We start from the raw sequence: 19,001 nt of genomic DNA, 5'->3' as shown, positions 1-19,001 counted from the left end.
AGGTCTTTGATGGGTCAAGTATTTTTTTATAACCTAAAAATTTGATATCGTTGATTATTTTTCAAAAATTTACATAAATATTAGATATGGGTATCAAAATAGTAATCATCCCAGGATTCCTTTCTTAGACCCGGATGCGTAATTTTTCATGTTTTAACAGTTACCAAAAATTCATTATTATATTCTTAACTATATTTTTGTTGGATATTGTTGATTCATCACTTTGTGTTTTAATATTATTTGTGATTGTTCGGTTAAGTATAATAGTTCGTACAAATAGAAAGGAAAGTAAGAATTTCAAATTGTATCGTGTAAATTGAATAAATTATCGCTTGGCGTTAGAAACATAAAAAACGCTCACAGGTTTAATTTTTTTCAATACTTTTTAATTCATTCATTTTATATGCTGATATACGGCCAGTTCTTTAAGAACTCGGTATTTTTCGTAAGAAAGCCGAATAAAAATAATGAAGAGGGAACTAAGAATCATTTCCTAATTGTTTAATTTTATGTACATTAAATTTAACATATATAATATATATTTAATATAAAAAGATAACTTACCTTTAAAATGGAATATTTAGAAATTAATGAAATAAAAAGACAGACGATAATATAATTTATAAAAACCAATACTTTTTTATAAATTAGTTAAAATTTTGAATAGAACAATACACAAAAAAAGGCATTCTCAATAACAAAGGATCAGTAACGCAAATGATCAATTTGTGCGTTCTGTTATATTTCCTAATTCGCAATTACATTTTAAGCTGCTTAAGGGCTAAATCAAGATTTTAGCTATAATACAACTACCAGGTCTAAAAATTTCGCTATCTGAGTCTAAACCTTTCTGTCATTTGTGGCAAAATTAATAAGGGTGAATAATTTACTTTTGGCCAAAATCTTGAGTTAACCGCTTTTAAAAAATGGCTAAATCGAGCCCTTTAACAACACAAGCTAAATGTGACTTGTTAGATATTTAATCTTTCTCTTGTTGCATAATATAAGAAATAGTGTAACAAAACAAATAAAGTGTATTTCAGTTCCTTACAATAATTTATTATTATGAAATTTTATAAAATAAAAAAAATTATATATACAATTATAAAATAACCAAATCATTAAAAAAAATATCGGATCGGGATTTTAAAAATATCGGCCCACAGTCCTAAAAAATACATTTAAATAAATAAAGAGCCAAACCTATCGTTGAGTAATAGATAAATGTCGGCTAGTTCGACTTAATCTATAGGCGCTAGTGGGAATTTATATTAATTTCTTTCAAATTTGAGCTAGTATATTTTTAAGAAAAATCCCAAGGCAAGTGTGATTTCTTTACCGGTTAAAAATTGGTTTAAACGGCTAAAAATATAGTAATTAACCAAGTATACGAACCAGCCATTAAAATAATTTTTATGTATTGGGTGGGCGAGTTGAACAAAATTTTTAGATAAATAGGCGAGCGGGTAAATTAAAAAAGCCAAGGGTGGGCGGGCGCTCGAGTTAATAAATTTTTAAAATAACAAGAGGGCGGACTTGACGTCCCACTATAGATCTCTACTAGGGGTATTAGAAATTTCCGTTTTTACAGGTTTCCTGATGCAGCTTATTATACAAATATATTTTTAGGAAAATGTATCTTACTGTCAATGTGATTCTCCGCGAGTTACTTTTTTCTCTATGTAGATTATTATAAAAATTGTCAATTCATTAGTATGCATTTAATACCGTAATTTTCTTTTTCATCAGCAATACGAATTTTAGAGCTTGCAAAAGACGGAGTACCATATTTTTTTCCAGTTAAGCCATTCGGTGTATTTCGATTGACTATTTTAAAAAAATATATATTTTTTCAACATTAAAGATTTATGTACCGAGAATAGTTGTATCTAAGATAAAGGGCTGTGCCGACATTATTTGTTTTTTTTAAATAAAAAAAATGTCGAATTGGCTAAATATTTCCAAAAACTTAATCAGATATTATCACTGGATTATAAAAATTAAGAGGAAAACTTTTAAATTTTACCAAATAATCTTTTTTTAAAAATATAATTATTACCTTTATCGGAAAGGTGAGAAGTGGTTGACAAAAATGTCCTCTTTGCTAAGTTTATGGCATGTCGCCGGTTAACTAAGACCCCTCTGGCGGCCTGTTCACTCGAGGACAATATTGGCTCGCAATTGCAAAGGCTAGAAAGATTATGTGCCATGTTAATGTCATCATCACCACCATCTGTCGTATCGATATTCAATATACGAGCGTTTCGCTTTTGAAGCAATAGCTGTTTCGATTGGAGAGCTCTCGTCCTATCCAATATCAAGCGAGGTTGATTATAAGTATACTTTAAGGTGGTCGCAGCACCAGTTTCCCCTGAAACATTGCCCCTGGGGATACAATTAGTGATATTGGAGCCGTTGGTTTGATGAATAGGCAAATAGTCGAAATAATCGTGGTCGTAAGGATCGTGGTGGCCATGCCCGTTGAACGCGAAATTAGGCTCGCCTACTTTCGTCATTATTTGAGTGGTATTAGACCAATAAAAATATATTCGTGGTCCGGAAACTTTTTAAAATTAAGAATGCCATAACTTGGTAAATGATAAATGAAAAATCGCTAAGCTCCGCAAAAAGTTAGTCCATGGATTAATCTAAATTGTAAATTATACATTTTGATTAATAAAATAGCAAATTAAATTGCTTATTATTTTATGGTGTGCATTAGAAGATGTCGGTCGACACGAAAAATAATTTTTCTAATAAAATTTTTTCCCTTGAAATTTAGCAGACATTTACAAAGTGCCTATTAAAGGTCAGAACCAAAAATATAGATTTCCAAGCCAGATATTTTGTGCACAATATTATTTATGTGGTCTTAAGCAAATCGTCTTTTCATATCAAAAAATTATTATGGATCATCGCTCGGAAAACTTGTTACAAATTTATTTTAAGGGTCGGGAAAAAAAAAATTAAACGCGTCTAGCTAAACCCCTGATCAAAAATTTCCTCGAGATATATTATCCGTATATAAGAGGTATAATATACCATTTAAAAGCCATCATTGTCTTTGTATTCAGGAGGATAGACAAACTGGAATTAATTTTATAGGTTGATATAAAGTATACGATTTTTTTTAAAAAAAAATTATAAATTAAATATAATTTAATTCACAATTTTCCTTGGAGTTTATATTTTAAAAATAAATCATTACTTTTTGTAACAAATTTAAAACATTTTATATCTGATTTTTTTTTACAAATCTATAAAATGAAAATCTATTCTTGTTTGAAGGATTATTTAACATATTTTTTGAAAAATTATGTACTTATAGATATATTATACATATTCATTTACAAAAAATATTTTAAAGATGTCATTTTTCCCTTTTAAAATTTTCTTTTTATTTAAAAAAAATTATATTATATTGTATACGGTTCATTAAATGTGTCGTAAGTAATCGATAATTCAAGATGAAAAGAATGATTAATGCACTTTATGAATTACGATAATTATCGAATAATATATCTACTTGGCAAAAAAAAAATTTTGTTTGAATTCTGATGGCGTAAAAAAAATATCGATATTACATTTCATTCTTTTTAAAAATCAGATCCGCCTCCATCCACCTATGAAAATTCTGGCAAAAACTAATTTTAAATAATTGTAGATGAGAAAGATTAGATAGAAAAAATCGTAGGCCAGAACTCTTCATTTACAGAGATCTATTGTAATAAAAACGTTACTTTAAAATTAAAAAAGTAACTAAAATTTCATTTTTTTGTTACCAGTGGCATTATTACACCAGAAACCTATAGGATGGGTCCAGAACCCGCCCCTTGGCATAAAGTAGTATAATTTAACAAAATCTGGTTTTGAAAATGAAAAAAAAAATTTACAACTAGACAGAGCTTAATATTACGAACTCTGAAAAATCTCTGCCTTAAATAATTACATTTTTTTTTAAAAACTGTGGTAAAAACTGACTAATTTTAAATACAATATAACAAAGGAAATCCTTATTATTTTAGGAACTAATTAATGGTTTGTTTGTTCCTCCTAATTATAAATGTATAACTAGGTAAATATAATTTTTAAAACAAATTCAAACAACAATTATCTTAAAATTATATACAATATAATATTTAAAAAAATATATATGATGAGTCCAGTGTAGTGTTGTTAAACGGCTCATTTAGCTATTTATAAATTAAGATTTTAGCCAAAATAATATTATGCAAGCCTCGAAATTTTCGTTAATAGATGTTGAAGCCTTATTGCCATCTAAGAGCAAAAAAATTTTTTGCCTAAGCGACGAAATATTTAAGCGATAAAAGTTTTACTTTAATCAAAAACAACGAATCCATATCATAAGTTTGAACCTAGTCGGTATGCGTTAGTCTGATCAGATAATTACAATTTTTACTTCTCAAGAAAGAGGGAGAACATATTAAAACGCAGTAATAAGAAAAGTAAGATAATAATTTCTGCCTTTATGCGAATTGATCGAACAGGTTCGAACGGGTTATAACATTTATGAGCACATGATCAAGATATAAAATTATCATAAAAGGTTCATAAACAGAGCCAGTGGTCACCAGGTCCTGGAGGAACATGTCTAAGTCCAACTTCGAATCTCAGGTAATTTTCTCATACTAGGTCGGTTTCATTATTCTTTAGTGCGCTTATAATAATTTCGTTTTTCTTTAAAAAAATGGTACTTTTATCAGTCCAAAATTTGGATCGGACTTGGATCGCGCGAGGAACAAAAAATATTAGGATCTTAGCGAAAAAATTTTTTGTCCTCTGATTGGACATTAAAAAATATATCCGTGCAGAGCAGTTTCCTCAAATATGATTGACGATATTTACCCCAACCCAGATTTCTATTTAATAAACCTAATCTCGTCTAAACTGTGCCCTCTATCACCATGGGGAGGGGTTTATTATGTAGTCATTTAGTTAGAATCACTGGGGTAGGGTCTTATGATTCCATTAAATCATCTAGGGTGTCACCACCCCCCCCCCTCCCCCCAAAAAAGAAATAATTTATTTTATAAATACTACAGATTTATATATTTTTTATTTATAAAAATGAAATTTAAAAAAATTATTATAATTTTTTATTTCCTTTGTTGTTATTGGAGAGATTATAGTGTGCGATAACTAAGAATATATACAAAAAAATGTATATTCATATAAGTGTCACAAGCGGATGTTTAAGCAAAAATATGAGCTCAGTTAAATGGATTAAACACCTTAAATAAATTAATTTTAAGTAGTTGCGTTGCCATAAGGGATCGAATGTTTTGCTTGATTTTAATTTTATCTTGGATCCAATGATAAAAAAAGGAAGCTTGAATGCTACTCAACCTATTATTAGTAATGGAAGTTTGTAGTTTCAATTCTTTATTCAAATGCTGCCAGAGCATATTATTCAGCTTAATTTATAGACCGGGAAGAAAAACCATCTTTCTTTATCTTCAATGTTATTTAATTTATTAGAAGTCTAATCAATAATCAAACGGATAAATATAAATTGCCTTAAAGCAGAGCTCTAAAAAATGGGTTTGGGTTCAGTGAAAAATCTCTGAACACGGTTCGGGTTCAGGGTTGGAGACCAGAAAAATATTGACTTATAAAAATTAGTTATAATACCAGAAATATCATTTTTTTTTTAAATTTATTTTAATTAGAATTGCCATAAAAATAATTTATCATCATAATTAATAATAGATTTAATAACATAATTACAATATAATTCATAAAATAATATTATATTTCTACTTTAAAATTTTAATTTATGCGAATTATCATAATATCTTCTAAAATATCGCCATTAAGATTTCCATGATTAAAAAGCTTGGACCTTTAAAATCTTACATTTTAAAAAAGGGTTTAGAAATATCGAGGGTTCGGGACGGTTCGCCCTGCTTAAAGGCAAGTGTTAAATAGAGCATACTTATCGGACATATATAAATTTGATCATTTTAAATATTGACTAGTAAAAAAAAATGATTAATATTGAAATAAATTGATAAATTTGTAATTGTTAGACCAAATTTTCATAACGCGTTGTATAAAATGTGAAAAGCTTATCCCGCGTTTTAACAATTTTTATCTTTGAAAATCCTGTAAACTGATAGAACATGTCAGATCTTTAGCTAAGGTATATATTTTTATACCCAACCTCCTCCCAACCCCACCACTTTCCTTTAGGGATCTAAGCTTGATTGACTTATGCGAGAAGGGAGTAGTTAGCACTGCGCTGAAGAGGCTGGTTTGATAAAAATGTCGGTACCACCGAGAAATAAAACAAAGGAAAAAGAAATTATAATATAATTAAGTTATGGGATTCATATATTTGTGAAAATTTGGCATGATGAATAAACAATTTAGGATCGGTACTAATCAGATGTAACCTTACCCGCTCCCCATCATAAATACATTCTTATTTTAACAGTGTTATGTTGTGGTTCAGTAAAAAAAAAAATTTATATTATATTTTTTTCAAATTTATTTATTAAAATTATTTTATAATAATAAAAAAAATGCGAAAGTTGTACAATAAAGTTCAATAAATTATTTTATTTTTTTTTAATCAGAATAAAAAAAAAGTTTTTTTAAAACAATATTATAAATATAATATAAAATAAATATAGTATATTTGATTTTAAACTGCATCACTGTTTCGTATCGGGATGCGTTAATGAAATTATTGTTATCTTAAACAATTTCATTCGTTTCCAAAAGGTGAATAATGTGTTGCGAGAATGAATATATGCAAAAAATGGTAAAAAAAACAAAGTTTAAATATTTGGTACCGATGATAACAATATTGTGTGAAAAAACAATATATATAAAGAAGGGGTGGGGTGGGGGGGGGGATGAAATATGATGGTTGAGATCGAGTTCAAATTCTTATCGTTATATTCTTTAAAAATTTATAACTTTTTTTATTGATAACAGAGCAAACAACCAAAAAATAAGATGAAGTTTTATATAATAATAAAATTAAGTGTAAACAAAGCTACTTGTCCAATAAAAAGGGTGGCACAACGTCTAAGTGAGAACAAAATAAATTCGCCCCCAGCTCAAGCTTAAATTGGTACTAAAAAGTTTTTGTTTTGAACCAGTACATCCTATTTTTTTGGTTTGTTTTAAGTATTTAGTGGCAATGTTATTTTTCGTATTTTATTCTCGTTTTTTTTTGTTTTCTTCTTTCTTTTTTTTAAAAATTAATTTTCTTTTGCTTTTTTGGTTAGTTAGTATTTAAGCCGCTGATGTTTTTTTCTTTTATTTATAAAATAAAATGATAAATTTCTTTTTCTAGTAAAAATAAATAAAACGATATGTAATTAGATATCTCTGGAATGAGGACAAAAGCAATTTGTGATTTTTAACTTTATAAAAAAAAGCGTTTTATTTATATTTCTCAATTCCAATTTAGACAAAAGGGCCGAACCGGGTTTGGACATAAAAATTTTAAGAATCTATTTAAAAGCTTCCATTTCAAGACATAAGCAAAATGATAACGTCTATCTTTCAAATCTAATTTCAGTAAGTTTCCTTCCAAAACCTAGTTAGAGGTGTGCAACCATCGTTCTAAATAATTTTGATTTTTTGGATGAGCGAAAACCCTACCCATTGCAGACCTCTAATCTTATTTCGTAACAAAAGAAATTAAATACTTTTTTAATTATTAATATAACATGGGGAGGGGGTGGCGATTATTGAGGAAATTTTTCCGATACTTTTATTTTATAAAAATAGAGTACAATTTTATATATAAACTGATCTTATCACCGAACCATACCGCGTGTTAATTTGTAAAATCCTTTAACAGGATATAATTAATAAAATCTATATATTTGCATCGGTATGTTGTATGTAAATGAATGGACTTCACAATTAAAAAAAAATTAAGTTTTTATTTGCAATACGTATTTTGTAAATTGGTTCTGTTCTAGCGTGGTGCGTAAAACAAACTTTGAAAAAAAATTAACATCTGGTGTGGGGGGAAGGAAATGAAAACATGTTATATTTTGTATATGGTAAAAATTAAATTATAATTAAAAAGGGTTTATTATTATAATATTTATATTATGGAAATTTTAAATTGAGCGCAATTAAAAAGTGAAAGTTTCCAATAAACATGAAAAATAATCTTTCGGAAAAGTGAATAGGAGGTCACCCCCCCCCTTGATGTTTTAGATTTTTAACCGAGCGCCAACCATTTTGGAAGAAATATTTATCCGCCCACATATTGTTTTTAAAGTTAAAACCTGTTTGCAATATTTGAAGGTAGACATTTAAAAATTTTTTTCAGAAGGTAAATGATTGGCGTCCCAAAAATTAGTCAAGTTTTGATATCTAAGACCCCACCTTCGTATTTATCATTTATGGAAAGGTTATTCAAAATTGGTGGATTCACTAGTTAATGTTATAATTAAGTGCTAGCATTTTAATAAACGCGGTGACGCATAATGATTTTGCTGAGAAAAATAAAAGGTAGTCTTATAATAGGGAAGTGATTTATATTCAAATAGAGGTAGACGTTAAATAAAAAAAAGTTTTTCTTTTGAAGTATAGTTAAAAGAACGGAACCTTAAGAAATTTATGGGCGATTCATATACATTCCCACAACAGAGGCGGATCCGTTCTGAAAAAAATAAAAAATTATATTTAAAATGACTCAACAAATATAAATATTCTTTTTGCAGTTTGCTCAAGATAATATTATACAGGCGCGTAAAGGGTGGAGGAAATCCCCCACCGTAAAATTGGCCTGTTCTCGTAAATATCATTTTAAGCTAATAAAATTTTCCCCTATCACACCTCCCTCTCCCTAAAAAATTTATAAAATATTATCATTATTAACATTAAGTAAGAATTTGAAAGAAAAATTAGTAAAAGTTATTAACTTTTTAAAATAATGATATAACTCAAAAATTTTTATTAAAAAAAACATGAAAACTCAAAATTATTTTTATAAAAATCGAGTATAGTCAAAGGCCTATAACAAGTTAACCTAAAGATATCAAATAAAATTTTTGTAGGAAAAACTCATCTAATAGTACCACCCCCCCCCCATAGCAATCCTGGATAGTATTTCTAATCGTTTAGTATTAAGTGATCAAGATTATATTTAAAAAAATTGTAAACAAATTTATCGTAATTTTACCTGTCACGACATTTTATTAAATTAATTATTGTTAAATAATAAAGTGTTTTAAATTCAAAGGACACTTTTGTTGCCAAGTTGGTGCTTGGTATTAAAGTTGACAAATTCTGAACACCGCAACATAAATTATTATAAATTTTAAATGAATAAAATGAGATCTTTCAGCAACAAATTTTGGAAATTTCCGAATTTGAAACGTTAAAAAAATTTATTTTTGACTATAACGGGAACGGGAAAATCATTTGCCTTTGTTACGGGGCCATGAAAACGCAAGCCCACACACCCATAAATCGCGCACTTCGCGTGATCAAATTAATATTGTTAAACTGAGATCACGTGATAGAGTTTTGTCCTAAATTCACGTAATAAAGATTTGTTAACGTTTCACAAATTATCACAAGCAATAAAAAATGGAATAATCTCGTTAATATAAAAAGAAAAACATTTAATTAGTTTAAAATGTGACAACAAAAATCAACCATAAATAAATATGCGAGATCATTTATGAGCCTATATTTTCCTTTCTAAAAAAAATTTTCGAAAATTTTGTATAAATTTAAAACACATTTTTATTACACACAAACTTTGAATATAAATTTTGTTTTTATGTATAATAAATGTGAGAATGTGATAATTTAAAAGAAATCTTCCTTCATTAACCTTATAACCATCATTTTCATAACTCATATCCCGTTTCCTAAACCTATTTAAATTAATATTTATAAAGAAATGCTCAAATTATAGAGGTTTTAGCAAATGTGTGCTCCTATAAATCAATACTTATTAAGAAATACGACACACAAAAAACAATTGTTTTTTTTTATAAATGAAAAAAAAAGAAGTCAAAAAAGTGTTTTTTTCCATTAATTAATGTAAATTGTTTAAAATTCTATGATACATGCAAATTAAAATATATCAAGAAAATGTGTTCGTAATATGTCGTTGAGCTTCTCTAATTAATTGCTATATTTTGCGTAACATTTAACCCCGATTCGTTTTATAATTAGCCGCAAATAAATTAATAATAAAATAGTCATTTTTTTAAAAAAAACAAACTTTATTTATTCATTTAGTTTGCGCCCCACTCTTGGCCTATTCGCTAAATTTTATAATATTACCAGGTTAAAGCTTATTTCGAATGTGACCGACACATTACAGTTACTTTTCAAGTTATTTGCATGTAAGCAATTTTAGGCTATAATGTATCTTGTTTCATTCAAATAATATGTCGAACTTGTCTGTCGCTGATTTAAAAAAAAACTTTTCCCCTCTTTATCTTCCAATTCTTTATGTTTTATTTACTTCTGTACATTTTAAATCAATTAATTCATTCATCCATTAACTATTCATTCCATTTATAGCTTTAGTTGTAAAAAAAATAAAAAAATGGTTTTTAAAGATAAAAATTTATATAAATCATAACCTTTAATATAACACCAGGAAAGTATATCATTAATATCCGCCCACATTTTATATTATTGCTTGGTAAATTATTTTTGAATTTTTTTAAAAAAAATAAAATCATGAATACATTATTTTATCTCAAAACCTTTATAAAATTAAGAATGAAATTATTTAATAATCAGGCGAGCGAGTAGCTAGCAGGATGGGGGGGGGGGGGGGGGAGAAATCATCTGGGAGGGAAAAAATATAAGGCCATATGAATTGTGACTGAAATGCAAAGTTTTTTTATTTCAATTTATTTCAAATAGGTTATGTGTAGCAAAAAAAGTAAAAATTAACTATTACATTTTTTCTTTCCTCAAATTTTGAAGAACATTTTCTTGCATTTTTTAGTGTTGTTAAACGTCTTGTTTTAAACCGATTTATAAAATTGACTAACTCAATTCATCCAGAAAAATATTGCGCAAGCCTGAAGATTTTGTTCATAGATGTATACATATATTATCAAAATCTCGAGCTTAGGCAATTATGGCGAAAATATTGAGTTCGCCGTTTTTAAAAATCGGCTCAAAACGAGCCGTTTAACAACACTAGCATTTTTTTAAACCTTAAACTATGATGGATATAAGAAAATTTTATCAACCAAAAACGTAAAAGTAATATAATTTAATTTTAAAAATAGTATAACACAAGCTAATAATACCAGAAATTATAATTTATTATTCATCTATGCACGATGATTGCAAATAAAACTATTGATCCATGAAAACTAAAAAGAGATAAGGAGGAAAAAAGATCTTTAAAAGGTTAGTAATCATTTTTTAAACAGAATTTGCTGAATAGAATTATTTTTAAGACTTTTTGTTTTACAAAAAAACTGCAAAAAGCATGCCCGGCACAAGTTTTCGACACCAAGCTGTTATAGCATTTTTATTTAGAAGAGTCTATTTTGATTTTAAACAATTTAATGCATATTTATCATAAAAAATGATATGGATTTAGCTGTGGAATATTATTATATTACAACTTAGAAATCTAAGAGATAATAATATCGACCAAGAATTTTACGAATGTATGTGGTTGCTTAGGCTAAAGCAAGATTATATTATTTTGAGATTCGCAAACAATCGGTTCAATATTAACGTAGACTCAATTGAGGATCACTAGAAAAATAACCGTTTTTATTCCACAAAAAACGATATGTGATAAATAAAATGGCTCTGTCCAATTTACAAATTATATATAAATCGGACTTAGGATGTAAAATCTTGATATTTAAATTAAATATTTCGCTCTTGTAATGTATTTCCTCCCTCTGTTACGAGGTGAAATTGTAATAAAGCACCGCACTTAACCGAACTCAAAAAAAAAGAAAATTAAGTTTAGAATTGGAGCAATTTTCAAATAAGTATAATTATTATTTATATTTATTTTATAAAGTGGATTTTTTAAAAAAAATAGTAAGAAGTAAAAGAATCAACAAGGATATTTGAAACGATTAGTGATTAAAAAATCATTTATTTACATAAATCTCCCTTTTTTTCCTCCTCAGATAAAATAAATAAATATCATGTTTCATTCGTCTTTGTCGAATGAAAAGAGAAAAAAAAACACTTTGACTCACTTACTACTAGTAAGGAATCCCACTTTAATATTCAATAAATCACATTTCAACGATTAATTATTATTCTTTAATATATTAAAACACTAAGAAATGATTATTCTTTAAAAATAATATTTTATCATTTATACACGAGAGTGTAAAATTATACAGGTAAAAAATATACATATTTTACATAGATATAGTACATTAACTACAAATATTTATTATTATTTTTTATTTTATTTTTATTAAAATAAAAATAAAAATAATATTTTAATATTAAATCATTCAATTAACAATCGAAATCGAGAAAAGACATACATTAGAAAAGAGCTTGAATCATATGATATTATAGGTAGATATAGGCTGGTATAAGGCAATGTCTTAATGACCTATTTTATATTAATATATATTTTAAAAAATATATGTACATTATTATTATTATTATAACTTTTTGTATAATATATCTTTCTTCTTTTCAAATTTTGATTTATACTTCATTAATAGTCAATTTTACCTTTAACCTTCAATCGTTTACCATATGCAATGCAACGTTGTATATTATACACCATATATTTTAAATAAATAGTCACCCGCATATCTTGGCATAATTATTAATTGGCAATAAGATTCTTTTGGGTTTTTATTTTCAATTATTATTTAAAGGCATTTTATACCATAATACCCTGTTTCTGAAAAGGAACTAATACTACTTGTATAATATTAAATGGAAATTGATAGCCTCCTTGTATAATATTAAATGGAAATTGATAGCCTCTTGACAAAAAAAATATGTCAAGTGTGATTGAAATATTGTTTTTGGAATTATTAGTTTCTTTGAAAAATTTAAAAATGTATTATGATTAGATATATTTATAATATAATATTGTTATTATATAATATGGAACATATATATTTTATTTTTTTTTATTCGATGTGAATATTTTCAATAGTTCAAGAGTCTTAAATAAAAAATCATTTTAAATAAAAGACATAGTGTCTATGAATGTAAATGTTTAGTTAAGAAAAAAAGCGGTTAAATGCTGATCAAAGTATAGTAAAGATGAAAGAATGGGTAATCTTAATTCCTAATCTTCTAGAAAAAAAAATAAGATATGTATATAAATTGTTTAAACTTTGTCGTTAAAAAAAACACTTACCAAGATTTAAATACAAATTTATTTTTTGAGTGTAAAGTATGAAAAAAAGGAGAAATTTATTTATTTTTTTTCTGCGTTACAAAAAAAAATATGCTTGCTTGCACTTGAATTTTTTTGTCGTTTTTTATAGGCGTTGTTTAATCTTATATATTATGGATACACTTTTTTGACCGATACCGATCAGAACTAAAAGAAAGATAATCCGATTCCAATTTTTACGTTGATTTATTTTTTTTAAACCTAAATTTTTATCATATCTTACCCTTTGTTTGCAGAGTTTGATTAAAAATCTTCAAAGATTTTTGCACTTTGTTAATATTTTTTGTTAATTTTTAAGCAAGAAAAATCTTTCAAGATTGAAATCATAGATTTTTTAGAAAAAATATATATTTTTGTTCAAAAAATTTTTAATATTTATTTTCAAACTCTGCTTTTACTCAATATTTTAGCCAAAGAAATATTGCCTTTGCCTAAACAGATTTCTCTCAAGCCTTTGTGCCATCTATGCCCAAAATCTTCAGGGTTGCATAATATTTTTCTGAATAAAATATTGAGTTAGTTGTTTTTGATAATCAAGTTTAATTCCGCCAAAATCATTGTTGATATTTTAGATGAGATGATTTTTTTTAAAAAAATACACTTACTCATTCGTGATAATGCATTAAATATCGGCTTGATCACGAGAAAGGGAAAATTTTTAAGTATTTCTTTATACCAACAGTTAGCGTTGTTAAACAGCTCGTTTTGAGCCAATTAAAAACGACTTAGCCAGAAAAATATTGCCTAAGCCTCGAGATTTCACTAATAGATGTCTATACCTTTGTGCCATTTATGATCAAAATCTTCAAACCTGCGTAATATTTTTATGTACAATATTGAGAGCCGTTTTTAAAAATTGGCTCAAAATCAATTTTTCCATGGTTAGTTTTTAAAATAAAGAGCGTTATTAATTTACCATTTGTTAGTGATAACTTTAGTTCGAGTGTATATTTTTAAATGGATTTCGTGCTTTATTTTCTTTATCTTACACATTACAACTCATATAATTAAATATCTTTCATGCCTTTCTAGATGTCGCCCATAAAAAATATACCAAATAATCAACATTTTATTTTAAATCAACTAGTTTGAAATGCTCTTCAAAAACTTTGATATCTGTAGATTATTCAAAATTTTTTGGTAAAAAAATCTAATAAGTAAATCTTTTATGATTCTTATACATAAAAAAATATTTCATAATTAAATCACGATTTTTAAAAAAAAAATAATTATGATTTTTTAAAAAAATCTTCAAAGATATATTGCTCAAAATTTTCGGCAAACAAAAATTTTATAAATTATTTTATTTTTTTTATATATTATAAGTATCATATAATAAAACACCTAGTTTTCACTTATATTATGTATCATATAGTTTTCACTTATATTATGTATCATATAAAACGCCATAGTTATGACTTGAGTGTAACGATATCAATATCGGAAAAAAAAATTAAATTTTGGCAATATAAATAAATGTTATAAAAGTAGGTATCGGATAGGTTTTATGAGAAGATCGATTGATTTGATCTTTTCCATCCGATAATAATAATATCGGTGCAATCCTATTTATTTTTATCGTTATATGCACATTTATCTAATTTTTGCCATTTTAGAGGAATAGCGACCTTGATTCATTTTTATTAATTAGAACCTATTTCTAATAAATTTAAAAAATTGGTTTAATTAGTTGAAAAATGTCAATATTTTTCATAGAGATTCCATATTTTATAATTATACTTTTACAAAATAAATTTTATCGGAAATGTGTAATATTTTGCAAAAAAATTTGTTAGGGGACAACCAATCCATTTGCCTCACATTTCGAGGCAATAATATTTAAATGATTCGCAAATTAATTTAATGAACTAAGTAATAAACAATGAGTATATAAAATTTGAATTTTATTTTAAAATTATTAAACTAAAAGGTGTAGCATTGTTCTCCAGAGATTTTTCAATGCCATTTCAAACAAAATACACCCATACCCCCCCCCCAACATGTATTATGACAGTCATTTTCATATTTTTTCCCCACATTTCCGTAAAAATATTTTTTTATTATTAATTTAAGCAATATTGAAGGTTCAATATTAATGAATCTTGTAATGTAATAATTTATTTTTATTGAATAGTCAATTCCACAATAAAATTTTTAAAAAGTAAAAAGGAATAGAAGAATAAATTAACAACACTTTATTTTTTTTGTTATGGAATTTTAAAATTATGGGCTGGGTTGGGTCTAGTGTTGTTAACGGCTGAATGAGACGATTTTAAAAACGGCTAACTCAATATTTTATCTAAAAAAATATTGACTAAACTTCAAGCAGGCGCGTAACCAATGGGGGGGGGAAATGGGGATATTCCCCCCCCCATAGCAAATTTGACTATTTTCATAAATATCATTTTAAGCTAATAAAAATTTTACCCCCCCCCCCCACCAATCAAAATTTTACAAATATTTGAATATCAATTTTCCAACATATTATTCAAAAATATTAATAAAATGGAAAAATATTTAGTCAAAGAGATTGAAATCAAACGATAATTTATAAATAAGGCTGAGCATGAAAAAAAGTAATGTGTCGTTAGCAGCGATATCATTATTGAATTCAATTGATCAATCAGAGTTTATCATTGCTGCTAGTTGCATCAATAAATTATTTTTAGCTCACTACTTTGTAGAAATTTACAAAAACCAAATTTAGATTTGGTTCAAGTTATTGATTTGGCGGAAAATATACATGAACAGGTAGATACAATAAGAATGAATGTAGATAAATATTTTCATAATATTTATCTAGACATTGAATCGAAGGCTAAATTTTATGATATAATACTAATTAAACCTCGTCTAGCACCTAGGCCATTATTGAGATGAAAATAAATATTGGCTCAACTGAAGAATATTATAAAATATCCATTTTCATCCCGATACTTTTTTATAGCAAATAAAAGTACGGGTTTTAGATAAAAAACAAGTCTTTAGCAATCTTCAAGTTTTATTACCCAAAGATCCTTCTTCATTTTCTAATGCCACTATTGGTAAAATTAAATATTTAGAATTTTATTCCTATGAGATTGATACTGAAATAAATTTAATCAGTGAATTCGAATTGTGGTATAAATATTTATACGTTTAGCTATTTTACCTGAGCATGCTATTGATGCGCTCAATCGGTGTAAAGAAACCTTGGCTCAATTTCCTAATATTTCGAAGTTGTTTTATATTCTTGCATGTTTGCCTATTGCAACATGTACGAATGAAAGGACTTTTTCCAACTTGAGAAGGTTGAAAACATATTTACGAAGTACTGAATCTCGGCTAAATGGGTTAGCTCTGTTAAATATACACAGAGATTTGGTTCCAAAGACAAACGAAATAATTAAAAATCTTGTATTTGATAAGAAGTTAAAAAAAACTTGTTAATTTACTTATTTTCTAGTCAATATTTTAAACTACTATTAGTATTTTCAATAAAAAAAATTATATTCTACTTATATTGTATGAGAATTTAAGCTGAGGCTAGTTTTTAAAGCAAATTTTATAAAAAAAATGACATTACACTTTATTTCAACTTTACATATAAATAAACCTTTACATTTAAAAAAACTTTACATATAAATAAACCTTTACATTTAAAAAAACTTTACATATAAATAAACCTTTACATTTAAAAAAACTTTACATATAAATAAACCTTTACATTTAAAAAAACTTTATTAAATATAATATACCTAACTTGAAATAATAAAAAAGAGGCTTGTAATATCCTATCCATAAGCACGAATTAGTAAATAATAGTTAAAAATAGAAATATAATTATAATTAAATTATTCATAATTTAATAGAATAGCTAAATAAGAAGCCCCCAAAAAATTTTTCCACCCTCTATAAGAAAATCCTGGATACGCCACTGACTTCAAGATTCTTTAATAGATGTTCAAACCTTTGTGCACCTATGAGCAAAATCTTAAGGCTTGCATAATAATTTTCCTAATAATATTGAGTTAATTGTTTTAAAAAAATCGGCTCAAAATGAGCCATTTAACAACACTAGTTGGGCCTAATATTTTTTAAAAAAATTTGGGCAAGCCAGGTCAGGCATAAATTTTTAAATATGATATCACTCGTGGAATATTGATATATTTAAATTTTTGCAAGAAACAAGGCACCAATATTATTTTAACATGTAGAATAGGCCAGGTTGAGTGGACAAATAATTTTTTTTATATTTTGGGTCAGTCTTAGGCTAGATTTGAAAAATTAGGCCCAATGTAAACTAGTGATCTGTATCAGGCCTAATTTTTTAAGCCTGGCCCAAAATCTTTTTTAAAAAAGTTTTGCTGGCCTGGCCAGAACTTGAAATTTTTTTTTAAAGTTTTGCCGGCCCAGCCCGAACTTGAAATTTTTTTAAAAAAGATTTCCCGACCCAGCCCGAATTTATTTAAATATAGAAATTAATTTTTATAATTATTCAAAATAAAAGACATGTTATATGTTGTTTAGTTTCAATAAATAAAATCAAAATTTAGATATATTTAAAAAAATTTCCAAGGTCCGATCTGACCTGGCCCAAATTTTTTTTAAAATATCAGGCCCAGCCCGAACCCGATTATTTATAATAGAATTAGGCCCAAGCCTGGCCCAAATTTCAGATCTCTAATGTAGACCACTAATAGCTATATCATGCTACTTTTTATAAAGTAACTTTAACATTTATAGCCAATACTATTTTATATATTTTAGTGATTAGGAGGGGGGTTGATATGGGATTATGTTAATATAAATAAATATACTATATATATAATTTATATTAAGAGAAGAAAAAAATATATAATTGCTTTGAATTTGATTTTACATAATTCATCTATATTAACAAATTATATTTAAATTATCATTATAAACTCATGAAAAAATTTACCTTGATCAAAATAACAATATAAGAAAATTTACAAGTTAAAATTATCTTATTTTTAGAATTTTATCCTGTACAAATTCAATTTCATGTTAATAATAAATGAACTATCAAAAATAAATAAGAATCAGCTTATAAAAAAAAAACCAATCTTAAAGACTTGTAAGATATATTTACATCCAATAACCAGGAAATTTCAACTAAGTGGTAAGGGGTAGTATTGGGCTATGGGTAAAAATATCTCCTAGAAAATAACTTCAGGGTTTTAAACTTGTAATATTTCCTTTCCCCAATTTAATAGAAACACAATTTTATTTTAATATAGGTTTTAAAAAATATTAGTAATGAAAATAATTTTATTTTATGATTGTCATGCACACCCTAAGAATCTGTGTATAAAACTATACGATGACCATTTTGAACTCTATATAGGCATTGTTAGTAAATCTTAAGCAAAATTATCAGCCTATGAATATTTAAGAACATAAACAATAAGTAAAATATATATTCATAATATATTGAAATTCTGTCTCACGTTTAATAAATCTGTAAAATTATGATAGTAATCTATTAAAAAAATTTTTTACCTAATCATTGAAAATTTGAACCCATATTATAGATATCAAATATTTTTCACAATCGTCGTAATTTCGTAAACTATTTTTTTAAATATATAAGCATATGGTAAACCTGATAAAT

At 26.4% G+C, this 19,001-nt stretch overlaps 1 protein-coding gene across 3 annotated transcripts in view; it reads right to left on the bottom strand.

Moving 5' to 3' along the window:
• Positions 1 to 19,001, bottom strand: part of LOC135929182 (uncharacterized) — a 31,675-nt gene extending 12,674 nt beyond the window's left edge. For 2 of the 3 annotated variants that reach the window (XM_065465727.1, XM_065465729.1), the window contains exons 1-3: positions 18,911 to 19,001; positions 2,060 to 2,648; positions 1,729 to 1,827 (exon numbers count right to left, since the gene is read on the bottom strand). In XM_065465727.1, the coding sequence (XP_065321799.1) occupies positions 1,729 to 1,827; positions 2,060 to 2,516 (556 nt within the window). In that variant the 5' untranslated portion in view covers positions 2,517 to 2,648; positions 18,911 to 19,001. Of the gene's footprint in view, positions 1 to 1,728; positions 1,828 to 2,059; positions 2,649 to 18,889 lie in introns of all 3 variants that reach the window. The other variant, XM_065465728.1, reaches the window with a different exon arrangement.

Source organism: Gordionus sp. m RMFG-2023, chromosome 4, assembly GCF_954871325.1.
Source record: "Gordionus sp. m RMFG-2023 chromosome 4, tfGorSpeb1-WG-v2, whole genome shotgun sequence".
NCBI lineage: Eukaryota > Metazoa > Nematomorpha > Gordioida > Chordodea > Parachordodidae > Gordionus > Gordionus sp. m RMFG-2023.
Note: the sequence above shows the minus strand (reverse complement) of the source record. Positions and strands in the feature narration are given on the sequence as shown.